The 17,623-nt window shown below is 34.5% G+C and overlaps 1 protein-coding gene across 11 annotated transcripts in view; it reads right to left on the reverse strand.

Annotated features, from left to right (window-relative positions):
• Positions 1-86: 86 nt before the first annotated feature.
• The window catches only part of GSL8 (glucan synthase-like 8), a 28,140-nt gene continuing 10,603 nt past the window's right edge, over positions 87-17,623 (reverse strand). For 7 of the 11 annotated variants that reach the window (XM_089766063.1, XM_022914252.2, XM_089766062.1 and 4 more), the window contains 32 exons: positions 17,056-17,105; positions 16,667-16,753; positions 16,484-16,569; positions 15,616-15,643; positions 14,792-14,889; positions 14,615-14,696; positions 14,360-14,520; positions 14,124-14,241; positions 13,604-13,698; positions 13,410-13,500; positions 13,156-13,316; positions 12,950-13,059; positions 11,090-11,221; positions 10,880-10,948; positions 10,622-10,793; positions 9,982-10,093; positions 8,876-8,995; positions 7,712-7,827; positions 7,534-7,617; positions 6,472-6,584; positions 5,982-6,034; positions 5,690-5,866; positions 5,547-5,594; positions 4,692-4,850; positions 4,355-4,468; positions 4,168-4,256; positions 3,864-4,022; positions 3,599-3,701; positions 3,033-3,152; positions 1,398-1,448; positions 1,083-1,265; positions 87-450 (listed from right to left, as the gene is read on the reverse strand). In XM_089766063.1, the coding sequence (XP_089622189.1) occupies positions 214-450; positions 1,083-1,265; positions 1,398-1,448; positions 3,033-3,152; positions 3,599-3,701; positions 3,864-4,022; positions 4,168-4,256; positions 4,355-4,468; positions 4,692-4,850; positions 5,547-5,594; positions 5,690-5,866; positions 5,982-6,034; positions 6,472-6,584; positions 7,534-7,617; positions 7,712-7,827; positions 8,876-8,995; positions 9,982-10,093; positions 10,622-10,793; positions 10,880-10,948; positions 11,090-11,221; positions 12,950-13,059; positions 13,156-13,316; positions 13,410-13,500; positions 13,604-13,698; positions 14,124-14,241; positions 14,360-14,520; positions 14,615-14,696; positions 14,792-14,889; positions 15,616-15,643; positions 16,484-16,569; positions 16,667-16,753; positions 17,056-17,105 (3,578 nt within the window). In that variant the 3' untranslated portion in view covers positions 87-213. Of the gene's footprint in view, positions 451-1,082; positions 1,266-1,397; positions 1,449-2,406; positions 2,449-3,032; positions 3,153-3,598; positions 3,702-3,863; positions 4,023-4,167; positions 4,257-4,354; positions 4,469-4,691; positions 4,851-5,546; positions 5,595-5,689; positions 5,867-5,981; positions 6,035-6,471; positions 6,585-7,533; positions 7,618-7,711; positions 7,828-8,875; positions 8,996-9,981; positions 10,094-10,621; positions 10,794-10,879; positions 10,949-11,089; positions 11,222-12,949; positions 13,060-13,155; positions 13,317-13,409; positions 13,501-13,603; positions 13,699-14,123; positions 14,242-14,359; positions 14,521-14,614; positions 14,697-14,791; positions 14,890-15,615; positions 15,644-16,483; positions 16,570-16,666; positions 16,754-17,055; positions 17,106-17,623 lie in introns of all 11 variants that reach the window. The other 4 variants (XR_016345270.1, XR_016345271.1, XM_089766060.1 and 1 more) reach the window with 4 other exon arrangements.

Genomic DNA, 17,623 nt, shown 5'->3' on the forward strand with positions numbered 1-17,623 from the left:
TCGTCTTTAACCATATCAGAATGTTCTAGTTTAAATTTGTGATGCTTTGGACATTCCATGGCCGAAGTTAGTGAAACGATTCCTCGTGAAAAAAATTGTGCATACTTTCTACAATTATATGTACATTACAGCAGCAAACCTCAGCAAAGAGACAATAATAAATATAGGTTGTACATAAGCCGTGTATAATTCAAGAGAGATCAGATCGGGCACTCATTTCTCGACATTGGCTTTGTTTCCAGCGAGGATTAGAGAAATCTCCAGCCCACGGCTAAATGCTTGGTTAAAGAGAAGGCGAGACTGGAAGGTTGAAACGAATGGAAACCATGATAATACTGCTACTGGTGCAAATATGATCGCTCCCATTCCAGCATCATACAATCTGGCAATTTCCCGCACTGAATCCCACAAACCCACACTCCTAACTATCTTCTTCCATGTCACAGCCAGCTATATCGACAGAAACAAAAATGGATTAAACAATGTTAGAAATATACAAAATAGAACCACAGACTGGTCTGAACTTAATCCAAAATGAATAGTTAGGCTAATAAAACCAACTTCCTACTGTAATGATACCAAAAAAAAAAAAAAAAAGGAAAGCAACGTTTTAAAATTGACAAAAACCATATATAAATTTAACAAAAAAAAAAAAAACTGTTTCATATTTGACATGTCAGACAAAAATTGTGACAAGATAATTTTTATGTTTTTCACGTGTTTTTGACACATGAAACAGATATGACACAAATGGTCGGGTCATGCATCTAGAGAACTACCACTAAAAATACAGCAGCCCAAGAAATATTAGACTAGCAAGACCAAGGCCTCAACAGTCTGTATCAGAACAAAATAATAACATGATAATAAAAACTACTTTCCGATTAAGGAAAAAGTAGACAACAACTAAACCCGTTAGTGTCTACCGACAAAGATAAATCAAAAGTTCAGTTACGAGGAATGTGTAAATTCCCAACTGAGGTGGCTTTTACACAAGTGCCTTAGTCGACAAGAATTGCTTTCACAAGTTCAATCAAGAGAAAGGTATCCAAAGCGGAAAATAAGAGCGAATTATAACTTACACATAATATGGTCCATCCAGTAGCAATTAAACCAAGGATGCATGCAAATAAGTCTGCAACTGATAATTTAGTAAAGGCAACAACAAGGCAAAGGGCAGCAACAAGGGCTATGGATATAACCCCTTGAATAAATCGCATCACCAATTGGAAGTCATGGGACTTCTTAGGGCTGTAGGTAAATATCTGCGAGCCAATAGACAATCAATCATTAAGACACCTTAACCAAAAATCCGGTACATTGAAGATTATTTTTTTCCAGGGAAAGGGTGTGTTTGGAAAGTGGTGAAGGGTCCTCAAATGATAATCGATACTAACCTTGAACAACACGACAAATCCAACCAGAACAACCCAGGAAAATCCATAAACCTTGACAGCAAAAGAGACCATCAAGATCAAGTGGTAATAAGAGCTTTTAGCCCAATAATGTATCATCTAAATCCGACAGGACATAATTTAAAGTGGCACTAAAATTTCAATAACCAGGATCACTGGCATATGAATGTTCTTGGATAATGGTCCATATATTAATATCCATATACATAAATATATACACACACAATTCATCAACATATTAAACTGTTTCACCATATTTAATTTCTACAAACCGTCAGTAGGCACTCTATCAAATTCCAACAGCATTCATAGATTATAATTTATATCCATTCCATTGGTTGAACAAATATTCACATACAGAAAAGCATAATCTGCAAACAGTCACCTATGCTTTCACTGTGCTAATATACAAAATATCGGTACTGAGAATACCAAAAACATTTAGCTTTCGTTATAGCAGTGCCCCAACAGACACCTTGAAAAAGAGAAACTATGTGAAACAACATACAAGCTATTGATAAACGTACTCAACGTTCCTATGCACTCCATTAAATTTTTATAACTAACGTCATTCTAATGAATGTGTTTAAAATACTTAACACCTTTTCCTCCTTTCAGTCCAAATAAACCTTTTACTTAAAAATGAGGTAGAGACTCTAACATTATAAAGTAGCATCAACATTTACACTAGGAGACCATGTAGCACTAATCAAGAAAGAACATATAATAACCTTAAAAAATCATAATTCTTCCAGCAATATTTTCAAGTGGTTCGAGCTCTAGCCATGCTTATCCCGAGGAGCACAAAGTGAAAACTAAGTTTGAGAAACCATGGCAAAAATGATCTAAGTATTTATTTCAGTAAAAGTCCTAACTTCGCAAATAGGACATCATGGAGAATTGTAGATGATGTGCAGTAAGCCTTCAACTATTAATAGATATGCATGGAAAGATTTTTACGGTTATTCAGCTACCAGTGCAAAGTTCTCACTTTTTAAAAAGTCGGAACCGGAAATGCATTGAAGAATAATATCTGTATGTGAATCCAAAAGAATCCATTAAACCTCTACTTCATAATTGATAATGCAAGTGCATGCAAATGTTCTTTCTAATGGCGTTCAAGAATCGTTAAATCTTTACATAGGCTCTTCTTGATAGAAGAGATGAAAAAATTGGAAGTATAAAAACGTTCATTTCCTAATTGATGTGCATTCTAGGAGAAAAAAAACAAATAGATGTCACTTCTTACATGCCTAACAGGTGATGGAGGCAATTTCGTAGTGTTGGAAACTCAACTCAACATTCTCCCAACATTTTTGCCTCGCTAATTCATCTAGTGTAGCTCAATTATAATTCATGGATGCATGTGAAAAAGTATTCCTAACAACTTCCATCCTCAACTTCTATGCCATGTTACTATCCTTTCCCACCCTACTAAGCACAGTTTTGTATCTTCCAGCATTTGCTAGAAATGGTTTGCTAAATGATGACATGACAAGGAAAATATTCCAAATAGCAGAAAAGCTAAGGAAATGAGTTTCAATAACATGCTTCATTAAATTTGAGAAACAAAGCCAACAAATATGAACCAGAAAATTAGTAGGGCAAGAGGCACACCGCAAGTGATGTATTGTTTCCTGTAAGATGGAGTTTGTACACAATGCCATACTGAAACATTAGGAATCTCAAGCTTAATATTGTCTCCAATATGCGGCCTCTCAGTGTATGGATATGCATCTGCACAAGAAATGTAATACTTTCCACAATAAGAAAAAAAAAAAAAGAAAAGCAGTTATCAGGAAGCAAGCCATCCCTACCAACACATAAAGCTTGTTTCTAAATAACATATTATACCTATTTGATTGGACAATCGCGGAAAAAGGAGACTTGGCCAACAAATGTAAGGCAAGAGAAATGGAATAATTATTTAGAATTGAAAATGAAAATGTAAATATGAAAACAGAGAAAGCAGTGAAGCAACTTTTAAGGTCCCTAATTATATGATTGAGGGCACAAAAGAATCTAGCACAGAAAAGCTCCATCTGAAAATCATTGTTATACACCGTCAAAAGAAAGAAAAAGTAAATTCACATCAGGATTCAGGCGATGAAGAAAAAAATCTCAAATGCATTGACAAAAAATAAATGAGAAATAAAGAACTAATTAGCATCACAACAACAAACCTGTTCTTCATCCCACCAAGACTCCCAGCTATCATCTCCCTTCACCCCAACTCCACCTTTGTAAAGAAGCCAACTGGTCCAATCATCAAAATCTGCCACAGTCCTGTTCATCAAACCAAAAAAGTATAACTACAAGATGGTAACCTATGGAAGCAGTAAAGCTGCAGACTTGCAGTAATTATACTCTAATGGCATCTTAGAATCAATTCCAAAAAGTTTGAAGTTAAAAGCTACAGTAGTAAAATCCAAGTGCTGTGGAACTTACTTTTGCCATTCAAAGCCTGATGGATTAAATATATAAGGGGCAAACAGCCATGAGATGACAAGGAACCAGCTGCTAAGAGTAAGCAAAACAAAAGAAACAGCACCCCCATCCGTGTAACCATATGCAATGTATACAATCAGAAGCAATGCCACTTCAAGCCTGAAAAATATTATGCATGAAAGCTTCAAAACAAAAGCAATTGCACTTTTTCATACAAATAACATCAAGCCAGCTCAGTTCCCTGTGCTTCAGCTTTTCCTTGTAAAAATGAAATTAACTGATTTCAACAGAAAGTATCACTTACGCCTTAACAAAATGGCTTCTTGAATAAAGCCTGTAATTTTCAGCAAACTTGATGTGACGCACTACAAAGCCTCTACCAGTTGCTCTATACTGTCTCAATTGCAAAAGATGAAAGTACATCAATTAAATTGGCAAAGAAGAACTAAAAATCTTAGAATATGTAAGATCAACCAAAAGCAAACCCATACTTTTGCACCACCATGGAGGATAGTACGTCCAAAATAATGAGTTCTAGTTCCTAAGGAGAATGTGAAGAAGACAGAACATAACTGAAGTTGCATTGTAATAAAACTGATTACAGCCTGCATATCAACCAACCAAAAGATGATTAGAATGAAAAAACCTAAAACGTGCCAAGCAATAAGCTTATTAGAACAAAAACAAAAATAAAAACATAAAAAAAAATAGTAAGACTAGAATATGACAAAGTTTTAATGCATAACTTTCCCAAGCTGAGCCAATCAAACTTTGTAATTTACAGAACAAAAGAATATTATGATACTAATGAAAATCAGAATGACAAACCTTCAGCAATCCCAATTCAAGTATAAAACCCATTATCATAGGGACTGCAGTAAATACTCCAATCTGGACCAAGAATTGGGCATTCAGAGCTGCATCCAATGCTGTATTACCAGATATTCTTGCTTGTCTAGCAATTGCCTCGTCAAGTCCAGAGAAAGCCTGATTGAATTCGTAACAAGTTGACAAAATTATTGTTACTCACAGGAAAAGCTGGATCAGTATCATGTAAACAACAAATTAAGCCCAAGTTATAGTTGAAAGACAAACTCACGCCTCTATTGATGTGGCCTTGTACTAAAATACTATGCCCAAATAAAGTTACAAACAAATTTATATGAAGCAGTAGCTGGCAAAATAAAAGGAGATAAAAATGAAGAAAAAAGGTTACATACATGCTTAAACATGTTCAAGTACACTCATTTCAATTCAAAAACATACGTTTCCGCACTTATGGATATTATTTTTTGATCCTGTATGGTGGCTTTCGTTGGATAAAATATTATACAATGTCCCATGGATCTCCAGAAAGTTAAAAATGGATGCAAGAGCACCAAGTAGATGCAATACAACCGAGGTTTTCAAGAAATTGACATAATGCCCTTCAATGGGATAGTTTTTTATGAACCTAGCCAAAATTTCATTTTCAAATAAATGCATTAAAATGGAATTAATTGGCCACCAAGCTTTTATTTATTTTTAAAATTTTCATGACATAGAAGATTAAAAGAAACTCAATGAACAGTCTCATCTTAATTACTAATTAACTAATTTGCTTTCTTTCAGAAGAAAAAGTTAAAAGAGAAATAAATGATATATATTAAAAGAACTGAAAGGGAAAAGAAAAAATTTGTTTACCAGATAAACTCTTCCATATAAGAATATATAAACTGTCAGGACAGTCATCTGCGATAATGAAAATTAATATCAGACAAATCTGAAGACTGGCAACATAATCCAAATTTAGAATGACATGCAGAAAATATCACGAGTAGTCATACCATTGTGCAGACATAATAACCAACGGTTGTGAAGTAGAATGATAGCATTCTAAAGAAATCAAAAAGTTGTCCAAGTCGGTATACATCCCTACTTAGGACTTGCTCTCCATTTCCTCCAGCAACTTTCCCCTCAAACAAAGCAATCTGGTTCAATCCAACATCTCTTCCCTTACCAACCTGCCGTGAAAAGCAGAATCTCAAGAAAATAGATAAAGATGGGTCCAAGAGACAAATATGATGACTAGCCCCCCGGAAAAAAATAAAAGATAAAGAAAAGAAAAGAAAAGCAAACCTGAATGTATTCATGGTGGGTGATGTTACCCTGCCTCAACGTGGAGTTGAACCCTGTGATAAATTTTATCTCATTAAGAATGCAGGTCTAAGAACTTTCATTTCATACTTAATAGTTACAAAAACTAGGTTTTTATTGTATGATTAGCTTGCATGACTCCAGTTACAGTGGTTAATTCTCAAACACCTGAAGAGAAAATTCTGACAGAAATAGAAAGGAAATATAGGGATGGTCTACATCCAGTACCAGTTACTGGCAACAGGGAATGGAATCACATACTTTGATTTCCAATTAATTACAAGAATCTTCTCTAAGTTCCTATAATGCCTTTTTCAGATGGTTTTAGGTGTGTACTTCTATACATACAGAAGTATCAGGTCAGCTTGGCCTTCAAAACTAATTGCAAAAAGAAACCAGCTCATGTAGCTGAGTTGAGAAAAACAATACACTTTAAAAACAGAAACCAAAAATTTCCATCCTCAAAGTTTACCTGCATATATGTCTTCACTAATATTGATAACACGTGATGCCTTACTAATCCCTCCTCTAGTTATATGAAAAATTCGATCAAATACGTCAGGATGCCCATAATGCATACGAACTCTGCATTTTTTTTCCACATGAAAATGTACGTAAGTAAAGCACTACAAAATCCCTTATAAGGACAGCAGATAAGGACAGGCTGGCAAACAAGCTAGATATCATAGCATAATGCTTCATAAGAAAGCTCAATAAATCAACAGAAACTAAAAATTTCTTACAACCACAATAAAACCCTCTGCCCCAGCAATCAACTAAGATATCACACTCAAATTTTGAAGTAATAATATAAACAAATGTAAAAGACACTTTTGCTCGAAGAAGAACAATATGAAGACGGAATAAACCGTGTAAGATACTATTTCCTTGAAGAATATCAAAATAAAGAAGACCAGATTAAAAAAAAAAAAAGCTAAACTCTAGGCGAGACACAAAGACCATATATCTGGGTGACAATGAGTATATTTTCTCAATTCCAAATCAAAAAAGGGGAACAAACAAATAACAAATCGGTAAAAAATCAGTAAAACTAGATATCGCATATTTTAAAAAATTCTAACAGTGAATGTTTACTTCTTCTATTACCAGATAAAAGAAGCAGCATATACCACATATCAGTGCAGAATTTCACTCCTTGGCAGTTATTCTTTTAAGCTCTCCAGTGTCATCTACTCTCTTGATATTAAACACTCTACACTTGCAGCTCATATAAAAATACCGTCTAAAAGTAAAGCCTATAGATAGTGAGAACACAGTGGAGGAAACAAAAAACATTTAAACTAAATTCTAGCTAGCAAAGAGGGTTTCATTGACTATAAAATATAAGAAAAATACTCTTGAGAACTCAAATCCCTGCTAAGCAACAAGACATTTTAACAATAAATTCACTGTTTAGTGTCAACACGATTCTTTTTTATACTTGCAGTGTGTTTTGGTAAATAAATACAATTGACAAGGTCAAGAAAGAAATATAAACATAATCAGGATAGCCTTTTGCAGTAAATACACTCACTTGAGAGGACTTGCTAACACACGCTGGCCCAAAGTGACAAAGCTAGTCTCCTGATTAGACATGAACCATGCTAGAGATGAGACACTGCATGTACACATCCACACCCATGATGCATTAGGATGATAAACAAAGAAATAAAACTACAGGATGATCATTTCAACGAAAAGGCAACACAAACCTTCCGGTAAAAACATGCTCTCTAACGCCAAGAATGGTTGGACGTCGAATGCCATGATTTCCTCGAAATTCCTCAAGAAGATTTCTCATTTTCATTGCCTCCTCAAGGTAGTTGTCCTACAGAACAAGACAAGGGCAGGTCAGCAAAATATTATTTCTAAATCATTCAACATTGCCACAAGATGGATATATAACACTTGCGTAAAAGCAACATGAAAACCAAGTGTTACAAGGTATCCATTAAATGCAACACCTAATAGGAAGGACTGATGCATGCTAGAAACAAGTAATGAAACCATGACATAGATATCTGAAAAGCTAGACATCCAATAAAAATAGAAATCCAGAAGTTGTCTTAACTCAGCCACAGCCTTACATTAATAATAGCCAGTAGCTTATCAGCATAGCTTCCATGTAATATAAACATGTACAAGAATAAAGCATGTTCCTGATGCCACCAGAAAAATTCCAAGATCCTAATTCTACAAGGTAGCCATGGGAATCAAACCAACCATATGGAGCACAATATAGTATCACATTTAGAGAAAAATTTGTGTTGCGTTCATACTTCTCTGGGCCACATATGACTATATCATCAAGAAGCACCTCAAATAAAACGAAGTTTTTTACAAGGTTTATTTTACGCATGTAGAGTCAAATCTAACAGCACTCCCACAATCTAAAAGTTACAGCAGTGTTTCATATTAGAATCCAACATTCCTAGCCATCACTGAGCATTGATAATCGTGAACAACCAAAATAACAGACAAGGGTGCAAATTCTACAATAATGCATACTAATCAATTAACCAAAAATCTCAATCAAGCTAGTAAAATGGACCAGTCATGTCAGCAGGCCTTAACAATTCAGCAACCAAAAGACCTCGTCACCATTCATTTGTGCCTCTTTTTTGACATATCTTATCATATTAAAAATATATAGAAAAATAATGAAGAAGTAGAATTAGTCCTCACTAGATATAACAGAACTATAGAAAACTTCTTGTTTTTTGAACTAAAATCACACTGAAAACCAATAATATAAAACAGAAAAAAGCATATAAGACAGCTTCCAAGGTGACACACAAATATGAATTATTACATTATATCTTTTTAATTACAAATAAAATCTGGGACTTGGAACAATGCATATAATATTAAATTACCTGATTCATGTCAATAGTTTGAATAGCTTCCCCGCGTGTGAAAATTATAGCATGGTTCTGGTTTTCAGGTTTCCCTTCTCCAAGCTTTGGATCTCCAGGAAGTTTAATTGAATATACTTCCTGAATAAATAAAACAAGGAGGTGAGCTAGTTCATTTACCAAAGCTACAAGAGGCAATGAAGAAAAAATCTCAATAAAATTTAAGGATAGAAAACAGACACCTAAAAAATTGGACAATTAATAGAAAAATAAAAAAAGCATACTATAAGCACCAGCAACCAAATTTATAGCAATAAACTGGCAGGAGGATTAAATCCAAGAAAGTATATCCACCATAACTCCTAGAATAGGCACAACAAAGACCTCGTGAAACAACCTATAGTTGCTAGTGCGGGGAAAATAAAACACAATATATTAAGAAAGTTTATTATTCTCACATGTGTATCAACTCTATGGCAGAAGCAGTTCAACACATGAAGGTGTAAAAAGTGCAGAAACATTCACAAAACAAAAGAGCACTGAGAAAAAAGGAAACCATCATGCCCATTCATTACAAGGATAAAAGCCATCATTAGCAAAGTAACACAATAAAGTTGAAACAGACTCAAGTTTTCAACACGCATATACAATGTCAAATTTAAATGAAGATAAGAGAAATAGCCCACTGACTTCTAAGGCCAAGACATGACAAAGCACAAAGGCAACCTTTCAGGGGCTAAAAAAAAAAAAAAGAATGAAACAAGCTCCCATCCTAACAAATGGCTATTTTGAATATCCTCAACACATTAAGAAAGAATATTGTTGCATTTGCACCATGCTTAATGTCTTTCCACCATCATTTGAAATTAGAATTCGAATAAAGGATTTATTTTAAGTCTGCTGATGTGCAAATAATGAATGAATAATCCACATCATTAAAAGTTAGAGCAAAAGGACATCAACCATACACAGATATTGCACCTTGAAATACTTTCATCTCCCCCATTCAATCAGGTTATCCACTATTTTGTCTCTAAATATTCACTTAGAAGTGTGTGTAACCATCAATCCATGCCACATAATAACGATTTTGAACAAATACAAACCAAAAGAAGTCATAGTCGAACCTGATCTTTTCCATTTATATCAGCTTTGACAAGCTTTGAATAAAATTCCCTTTTCCCTTCAGGTTCAACATTCTCCTCCATATGTATGAAAGCAACACGAAGGGCTTCATTCCTAATAAAAAAAAAAACCAAAATACCAATGTCATAAAGGCCATAACATGGTACAATTAATCAAGGATCATGAGTACATTAAACATGTTAATATCCAGGCAGACAGAAAAATGCTTCATTCCTAATTAATAAAAAAAAAAAAAAAAACCAATGTCATAAAAGCCATAACATGGCACAATTAATCAAGGATCGTGAGTACATTATACAATTCAATATCCATGCAAACAGGAGCAAAGAATTTACTAATAGAATGAAGACAATAAGGTATTTAAGAAATGGCATTATAGTAATACTAACAGCAACACATCTCTTTTAATATCTGAAAGACAAGCAAGCCTCACATTTTGCACCCAAGCTTGAAAGAACCTAACATGGTTTGCTAATTGCCAACTGAATTTTAGTTGCAGATAGGTGGGCACCAGAATCAACCTTATATTAATTTAAATTAGGAACTATAATTCTGTTTCCAACTAACAAAGTTAACAAGGTTCCCGAAGATTGAACTAAATATATTATAAGACATTGATACCTCTGCAACAAAAGAGCAATATCAACAGCCTCGGCCTTTTTGTTCTGCTTTTGTTGACCATAAATTTGACATGAAACAACATAAGTGAACTTTATATCTGCTTGTGCTCGAGCTTCACGAGACAATTCAAAGCCTTCAGTTGTCAGGGACTCAGTTTGAGAATATTCATCCACTATTAAACAAGATGAAATGGTATGAGCATATCCATGCCTTACCCTTAAATAGTACAGGTCATCATAAAAGGTTTGAAGAGAATACCTCCCAAAGATCTACTTTCTAGGTAACTTTGCAGCATTAATGCCCTTCTATAATACATCATACCACGAACTGCATTTCAATGTCACTCAACATTATAAGATAGATATTATATTAAAAAATCAAACAGCCTTCTGACAATCTCACATATCAGAAAACTAGAGATCTAAGAAAATTCGTAAGGCATTTCATAAGAAAGAAATGCAGGCTAACCAGTCCTAGCTAGAGTCTGCCCTCGATACGATGCCCAAAACCGAAGCTCCAATTCACTCTTACTTTGTTGATCTTCAGCATTCCCAATAGACTTTCCTTCATTAACCCGCTCTAAATAATTCTCCCATTCATCTAAAGTCAAAAGGAGACAGGCAGTTATCATATAAAGACATCACCAAATATAAAATAAGCCCTCAACTACAGGCAAAAGATGTGTAGCAAGAAAACCTCATAACTCCACAACTATAACTAGAACCACAGCCAGGGAGAGCAATGAGGCATGTTAGAGGGAGGGATTAAAATGCTCCCTTATTTATGGCCCCACTCAGCCCCTGGCTGCATTGTCACTCAGGAAACAATTTGCTTCTCAAAATCCAACTATGATTCCCGTAAGAGTGCAAGGAATTTCAATTTTTAAATGTTTTTCCAATTTTTTAATAGACTTTCTTACTATTTGCTGTCAAAATTAATATCAAATCACAAACTTTTCTCCAAAAATTTCAAGTGCAGAGAATCATCTATCTTAGAAAATAAGTTCATCAGACCACAATGATTATGCATGGTGATCTTTAAAGTTCATTAAAAAAATTATATTCCTATCTTATACAACATAACAAAATATATTCTTGCAAATAATTCCATCCAACATGGCTTGCTAAGAAACTAGACTGGAAATTGAGAAAGATATGGAGTACCATTCAACAGTCTGTTTGGATGCAAATAAAGACCTTTGTATTTATTTGAAACACATTCAAAATAAGAGATAAAGCCCTTCATGTGTGGCATCAAGCAACCGACCAAAATGAACCATTAGATAGGTAACATCATAGTTTTGCCAAAATGCCTTGATCACTGTAATAATTTCCAACTTATATAACCAGAAAACAAGAAGCTAACCCCATGTTCATATAGGGATGAGTACAGGAAATGGAGCGATTTTAAAGAAAAGGAAAGGATTTGAGATAGTCTTGTTCAGATAAGGTAAGAAGAGGAAGGAAAAGAAATGAAATGAAAATGATATGTTATGTCTAGAAAAGGCGAGGAAATGAAATTAAGAATACATAAACTCATACTCTTACAACCATGCCCTTTTAGTGCATAAAGTATTTAGAAAGGAGTGAATGAATAAGAGTATAAATGCCATTCACATCAAAAATTTGGCACCCTTCCCCCAATTAGGGGGAACAAGAAAAATGAGGTCTTGAGACAAAGGGAGTAACAATTGTATTGCTTCCTTTTATGAAGCATAACCAAATAAGGAAAAGGAAAGGGTGTTTCCATTCCTTTCCCCGCTCCCCTTAATCCAAAATACAGTTAAGATAGAGCCCATAAGAAGGCAACAAAATCAAGAGTTTTAGGTATTCAACATCAATAATATGATAACCATCACTCGTACCATACATTCCAAAATGTTTCTCTCAACCAGTCACCGAGTCCCATTATGTCAGCCATACTGATACCAGGACATACTCATTAACAGTTCAATATGTAACAAAGGAACCATATAAGTCACATGACATGGAATTGAAATTCTGAAAAACATCTATAGCAACAAATGTGACATGCAACAGGAAATTTTTTAAAAGAAATGTATGTTCTTTGGTGATGCAGGAAAAATAGTTGAAAATTCATTTCCCAAAACAATAAAAGAGGGATGGAAGTGGAAGGAGTCTGACTTATTTTAAACATTCAAAATTTGACAACGTGATGTAGTAGAACCAGTTGAAAATTCATTCGCAAAACAATAAAAGGGGGTGGAAGTGAAAGGAGTCTGACTTAAACATTCAAATATTGACAAGCAACAGATTATGATAGAGGAAGAGATAACCCCTTTTAAGATGATGATGAAATGAAATATACCTGGAAAGATTTTCTGAAGATAGAAAAGAGTTGATATTCCATCCTCATTTTCCTCCCGCAAATCTTTGGAGCTATAAAGCACAGTCTCACTGTAGTATGGGGTGAAGACACTATTCTCAATCAACAAATAAATAATTAATTAGTTCAATGGATAGATAATCCTGCAGAATTAAATGGCATTTTTCTAACAATTAGTATCTACAAACCTAAACGGGATCATTTCACAAACTGGCCTTGCTAAAGGCATATCCATAAATAATGAATTAGTGAAAAACTCTAATCTTCTCCTTGCTTCCAGATTCTTAGGAATGTTAGCTGCAGACTCCTTCACAGTGAGAAGAAGATACAGTCTCTTCACCTGCTCCCGCTGTAAAGGAAACCATGGACAAGTTAAGGAATGCAACAAGTATAAGATAGAAAAAGGTGGAGAGTAGCAGTATCAAATTTGAAGAAAGCTTACAATTTCTGGATCCTTGGGCCATTCTATTCTAGAAAACAGACGACCTTCATTTCTTGCTCTTGCCAAAATGTTCCATGTATCAAGCTGCTCCCTGATATATCACAGCAAAAGCCAAAAGTTTAAAAAACGAAGCTATAATTGAACCATTACTTTATGTATACTATCAAAAACTTGTGTAATCAGACAATTTATACCTCAAATCAGGTGATAACAGATCATGTGTGACAACCTCATATAGTTGATACACAGCATTCGCGGCACCTTTTTCTTCAGGTTTTTCATTTCTTAGCTAAATAAAATGGCATATCATCAGAATATGTTAAGCTAAAAAAAGAGCATGATGTTCATCTTTACAGACTTCACAACATGATAGTACCAAGCACATTGAAAATCAATTGATTATGCACAATATCTGATTATGATTATGAAGAGTCATCAACATTATAATATTGCCCTGTGACTGGTATATCAATAGATAAAGTAAAAGAGCAATCAAACAAATTATGCTGCAATACCAAGAAAACTGCAAGTCTATTCATAGAATTTCAAAAATAAAAAACAATAAACCAAAATACCACTTCAATGGTGGTAATCAAAAATAAAGAAAAAGGGGAAAACTAAAAGAATAAAAAAGCAGAAGAAACAAAGATGCCTTATAAATTGTACCATAAATTTTAGCAGCAGTGATTGGAACAAAATAATTTTTAATATTACCAGCCCAAGCAATGCAGTCAATTTTTGAAGAACCACAGGAAGCTTCCCCAGATTCAAGGTTATGACAAGTGAACCCTCTGATATACTGTTATTGATCTCACGGTAAATTCTTTCAACCCTATCACAAACAAGCATGCAGGTAAAGGGCAAGCTTAAGTAATTGTGGGTGATCTCTTAATGATAATAACTTATAAGATAAGATATATAAAAGGAAACATGGACCTACAAACACATACCAGAGTCTACCTTCACCATCAACCAGAGAATGTAAAATTTTTTCAATACTGTAGTAGAACTCCTGAACCGCGTATTCCATATATTCATCCTTGCATATTCTATTCCAAAGATCAGCCTGTGTATCTTTGCAGTCAATAGCCAGATCAATGGCCAGTAAGATCTGAAAATTGGTTGACCATGAACATGATAGAAATTAGTATAAAACCAAAGTCTTTCAGGAATTATTTGATTCAGCAAAATTTAACAGGCCCCACCTTACTGCTAAGAAGAAACAAAGGCCACTGAACTAATCTTAGACTTCCTCTGTTGCTGGGAATTAAAAGCAAGTCCTTCTCCCTTGAAATATAAAAAGTTGTGGGGTGATCATGAGCACCAATCTCAAAAGGATCATTAGCACCACGATAATAATAAAGCCTGACTTAGTACTTTACCTGTTGCTGATATAGTCTTCTTCACGCAAGCCCTTGATTATCTCATTCCAAAATGGAGAAAATAGAGCTGCATATGTCTTGTTCATTTCCTGAGAAACCTGCTCAACAGAAAAGCACAAAGCCAACAATAATTATACATGCTCATAAAAAAAATCAATTATAAAAAGGGAGTAGCACTTTTAAACAGCAAAACCCTAAGAAGTAATAGTATAGCAGTCAAAATTACTTTAAAAAAAATCGCAATAGACAGTGTGAACAAGCAAGAATATTTTTGGTTGATTTATTGTGAAAAACCACCATCTTTCAAGCATGTGAAGACAAACAAATCACTTGAACACCTAAGAACTGTAGAAACTCATAGTTGACTGGAAGTGTAAAGAAAAGGCTGGTGCCACACTTCACTTAAGCAAGATTTTCAGGTGAAGGGATGGACAATCAAAAGATAAATTCAAGAATTTTTTGTGTTGGCCAGAGATGAGGAGGTCTTGGTTAGCAAGTGATTGTCCAGCTCCAATGAAGGTTAAAATGAAGTATGCAAGATAAGCAAATTCACAATATTGAGAGCTTATGGAGTGAAAATATCTTTGAATGTTTTACATGGATTAAACAACACAAAAGTTACAAAGCCTTGGACCAATTAATTTGTTCTAAGTTATCATTCATGGGTCAACCATCCTTAACTCAACTTAAAAGATTTACTTGCACATAAAGGCAGTCTAACAATTAAAATTCTGCCCACTCTAAAAATTTGCAAAGATACAATCACATTAATGAGTTTTAGATAATTAGAACTAGACGTGAAGAAATGTGAATACATCACCCACCTCAGGTGCTTGTCTGTCAAATGGCATCCTGCAAGAGCAAAAACAGGAAAAAAAAAAAAAAAGAAGGGGGGGTGGTTAAAGGATATTTACGGGGAAAAACACAAATATAACACACAAAAACATTTGAAATCGAACATAGTCAGAAAACATTCTCTCATTGTCAATTAAGAAGTTAGTTAAGCACTCCAGAGTGTAATAAATACTAGTTCTTTTTTTTTTTTGGGGGGGGGGGGGGGGGCAGCGGAGGGGTGGTGCCTGGAGGCTGGAAGCCTAGAGATGACATCTATCATCTATATTAGTAATTTTGCAGCCATGCCAGATGAGGACCAAGTTAACAAGCAAGAGTGACAAAGAGAAGAGGTTAAGAAGAGAGAGATAGTATAAATTCAAGTTAGTGCCCTTTTTTCCTTTTTTATTTTACGTCCCTTCATTTCTTAGCAAGTAAATTCCGGTTGATTAACTTGGGCAAGTAGTCTCAAAATCCATTAAGGCCAGGAAAGACCTAACCCACATAATTCTGCAATATTTCATATATCATTATGTCTATTCCCCATTCTGTTTTTGAACAAGCCAATATGACTTCTGCTGCCTACTTTTCTGTGTCCATCCATAGTCTATAAAATTGCAATAAAAATAATAGAGATTCATATCTCTATAGTCTATACATATTTGTCACAGGAAATTAGTATCAATAAATATCAATATCTATCTCGGAAAAAATATTTAAGGAAGAAAAATGAAAGAAAAACAAGCAACAGAATATTCAAAAGGGATGACTGATGAGACTTAATAAAAGGGTCATCAAATCTGGCATTCCTACATTTGTCCCAAAGCCTTATATTTAAAATGCCAAGATGAAAACAATTACCTCCTGGTTTCTTGGTAAACAAGGTTCTTGGCAAAGGCTTCTGGGAAGCTCTCAAAACGTTTATGCACCATTTCAGTTGACCGTATCTTTGATAAAAGCAAACATTTAGCAATAGAAGGAATCATAAGAAAGGAGAAAGACTTTGGAATATTCTTAAGAACAGAGAAATTGCCATTGTAATACCTCGCCTAACCGAGCCCTTGCCCCCATTACACCACCAATAATTGCCGACAATACAGTGTACCATATATGAATGTCCATGACATAAATCTGGGAAAAGGGGGAGAAAAAAATATGGTTGACAAGTTAAACACATATATTCATCAAAACTTTTTCATAAGTAAGGATTTTTGACAATAATCAGCTGAAATAGGAGAAAGCCCATTTACTGGGACAAGCAAGAAAACTCAGGCACAGGCCATAGAACAAAGCATTTGAGATGAACCATTGACCTACTTGTTTTCAACAATTTTCCACATTCAATTAGGCTTATGTATAGAATGAACTTAGTCAGAAAGCTAATGCCAAGTTCAAATGGCAGGTGCATAAGTTTAAAACAGATATGCACTCACAGCGATAACAGGAGCCCACAGGCTAGCAATAGTCAAGGCATTGTGATTATCTGTGGAAAAATATTACAAGAATGGATTAATAATTCATATAAATTTTAACTTGAACGAGGGACACTTCAATGAAACATGAGGAGTAGCTTGAACTTTAAATAGAATAAACAATCATAGAAGAACCAATATATGAATTTGACATATAACCTGAATGGTCAAGGAGAACATAGGGTACCATAAAATATACTAAGACTATGTCACCATGCGGCCATACCTAGATAAGTTATGATCCAAACATATAATAAAAAGCTTTTGGATGGGCAAAAATCAACATAAGCACAAAAGAAACTAATTGCCCAAAAGACAAGCAATATTCATATTCCTTTCATTGGCACCCTATATTTCTCAATTCTGTGCTGGGATCCCCTCCGTTACCTTTTTGTCCAATACGTTGATCATCAATTAACATTACTAAGACCCACAATATGAAAAGTGATGATGATTGATAAGTATTTTGGAAAGTAACAGAGGAAGCCAAACCCTTCAACTCCAAACTTCTAAACTTTCAACTAAAACA

The sequence above is a fragment of the Durio zibethinus genome, chromosome 9, assembly GCF_047325235.1.
Source record: "Durio zibethinus cultivar Kanyao isolate XHJ-2024 chromosome 9, ASM4732523v1, whole genome shotgun sequence".
NCBI lineage: Eukaryota > Viridiplantae > Streptophyta > Magnoliopsida > Malvales > Malvaceae > Durio > Durio zibethinus.